Source organism: Fulmarus glacialis, unplaced genomic scaffold (genome assembly GCF_000690835.1).
Source record: "Fulmarus glacialis isolate BGI_N327 unplaced genomic scaffold, ASM69083v1 scaffold1772, whole genome shotgun sequence".
Lineage (NCBI taxonomy): Eukaryota > Metazoa > Chordata > Aves > Procellariiformes > Procellariidae > Fulmarus > Fulmarus glacialis.
Window position 1 is genome coordinate 476 of NW_009195734.1, and position 1,329 is coordinate 1,804.

The 1,329-nt window shown below is 41.2% G+C and overlaps 1 protein-coding gene across 1 annotated transcript; it reads left to right on the forward strand.

The window, feature by feature from the left end:
• Positions 1-474: 474 nt before the first annotated feature.
• Positions 475-1,325, forward strand: LOC104084360 (olfactory receptor 6X1-like; the record flags this gene model as incomplete). Its single annotated transcript, XM_009588169.1, has 2 exons — positions 475-1,097; positions 1,133-1,325. Coding segments are annotated over exons 1-2 (816 nt in total), but the record flags the coding sequence as incomplete, so codon positions are not given.
• Positions 1,326-1,329: the final 4 nt, after the last annotated feature.

Genomic DNA, 1,329 nt, shown 5'->3' on the forward strand with positions numbered 1-1,329 from the left:
GGGGTTAATTACTTTTTGGCAGTACACTGGGCTTCGAAGTAGGAGCCTAGATTAATTTTGACTAGACATCCATCTTTTAGAGGACATAAATTAGGGTGATGGCTCCCACCCTTAGAAATGTAACTGGTAGAGGGAACATTACCAGTATATATCACTGTTTATTACAAATTCTTCAGTCTTCTATACAGTCTTCTAGTGTAAGAGAGATCACTTTTTCAACTGAAAAAGTAACTGAGAATGAAACAGTAAAACTATTATAAGGATCTCAAACCTCCTGGTTTCTTTAAAATAAATGTTAAAAAAAAATGAAAATGTCTCTTACATACATATATTTGTATACATACCTATATGCACATACACATGTATATCTCTATATTTCCTCTTTCCTACTCACTCGCATAAAAAAAAAGACTTTGATCAGTCCTTTACTTGCCATATTTATTAATGCAGAAATATACAAAGTGGAAGCAGAGGATGGAAAACCAGACTTTTGTGACTGAATTTATTCTTCTCGGTTTCCCCAGCCTTCAAAGGGTTCATGTTTTGATCTTTGTGGGAGTCTTGGTCATCTACATTTTGACTGTCACTGGGAATGTCATCATCATTGCCACAGTGGTGAATGACAACACTCTCCACAAACCCATGTATTTCTTCCTTGGAAATCTGTCATTTTGGGGAATCATCTATGTCTCATCCACTACACCCAAGCTTTTGGCCTGCCTTCTGGATGTCAAGAAGTCTATCAGCGTAGCTGGGTGCAAAGCCCAAATCTTCTCCCACTTCTCCCTTGGTTCTACTGAGCTTTTCCTCCTCACAGCCATGTCCTTTGACCGATACATAGCAATATGCAACCCTCTCCAGTACACCACCATCATGAGTGGAAAACTGTGTGCTCAGCTCTCATTTGGCGCTTGGATGGGTGGCTTTCTGGTTATCTTTGTGCAAGCTGTTCCAGTGTTTAGACTGCCATTCTGTGGCCCCAATATCATCAATCACTTCTACTGTGATGTTGGGCCACTGCTGAAGCTGGCTTGCACTGACACCCGCCATATTGAATGGGGTATTTTTCCTGCTGCCAAACCCGCCATATTGAATGGGTTATTTTCACTGCTGCTACAACGGTTCTGTTTAGCACTTTCTTTTTGACTGTCATCTCCTACTTCGCCATCATTTTGACCATACTGAGGATCCCATCTAGTTCTGGGAGACAGAAAGCTTTCTCCACCTGCATTGCTCATCTGACTGTAGTCACCATACTTTATGGGGCAGCCACATTCATTTACGTCAGGCCAAGAGGACATGCCTCACTAAGTATGAACAAAGTGGTAG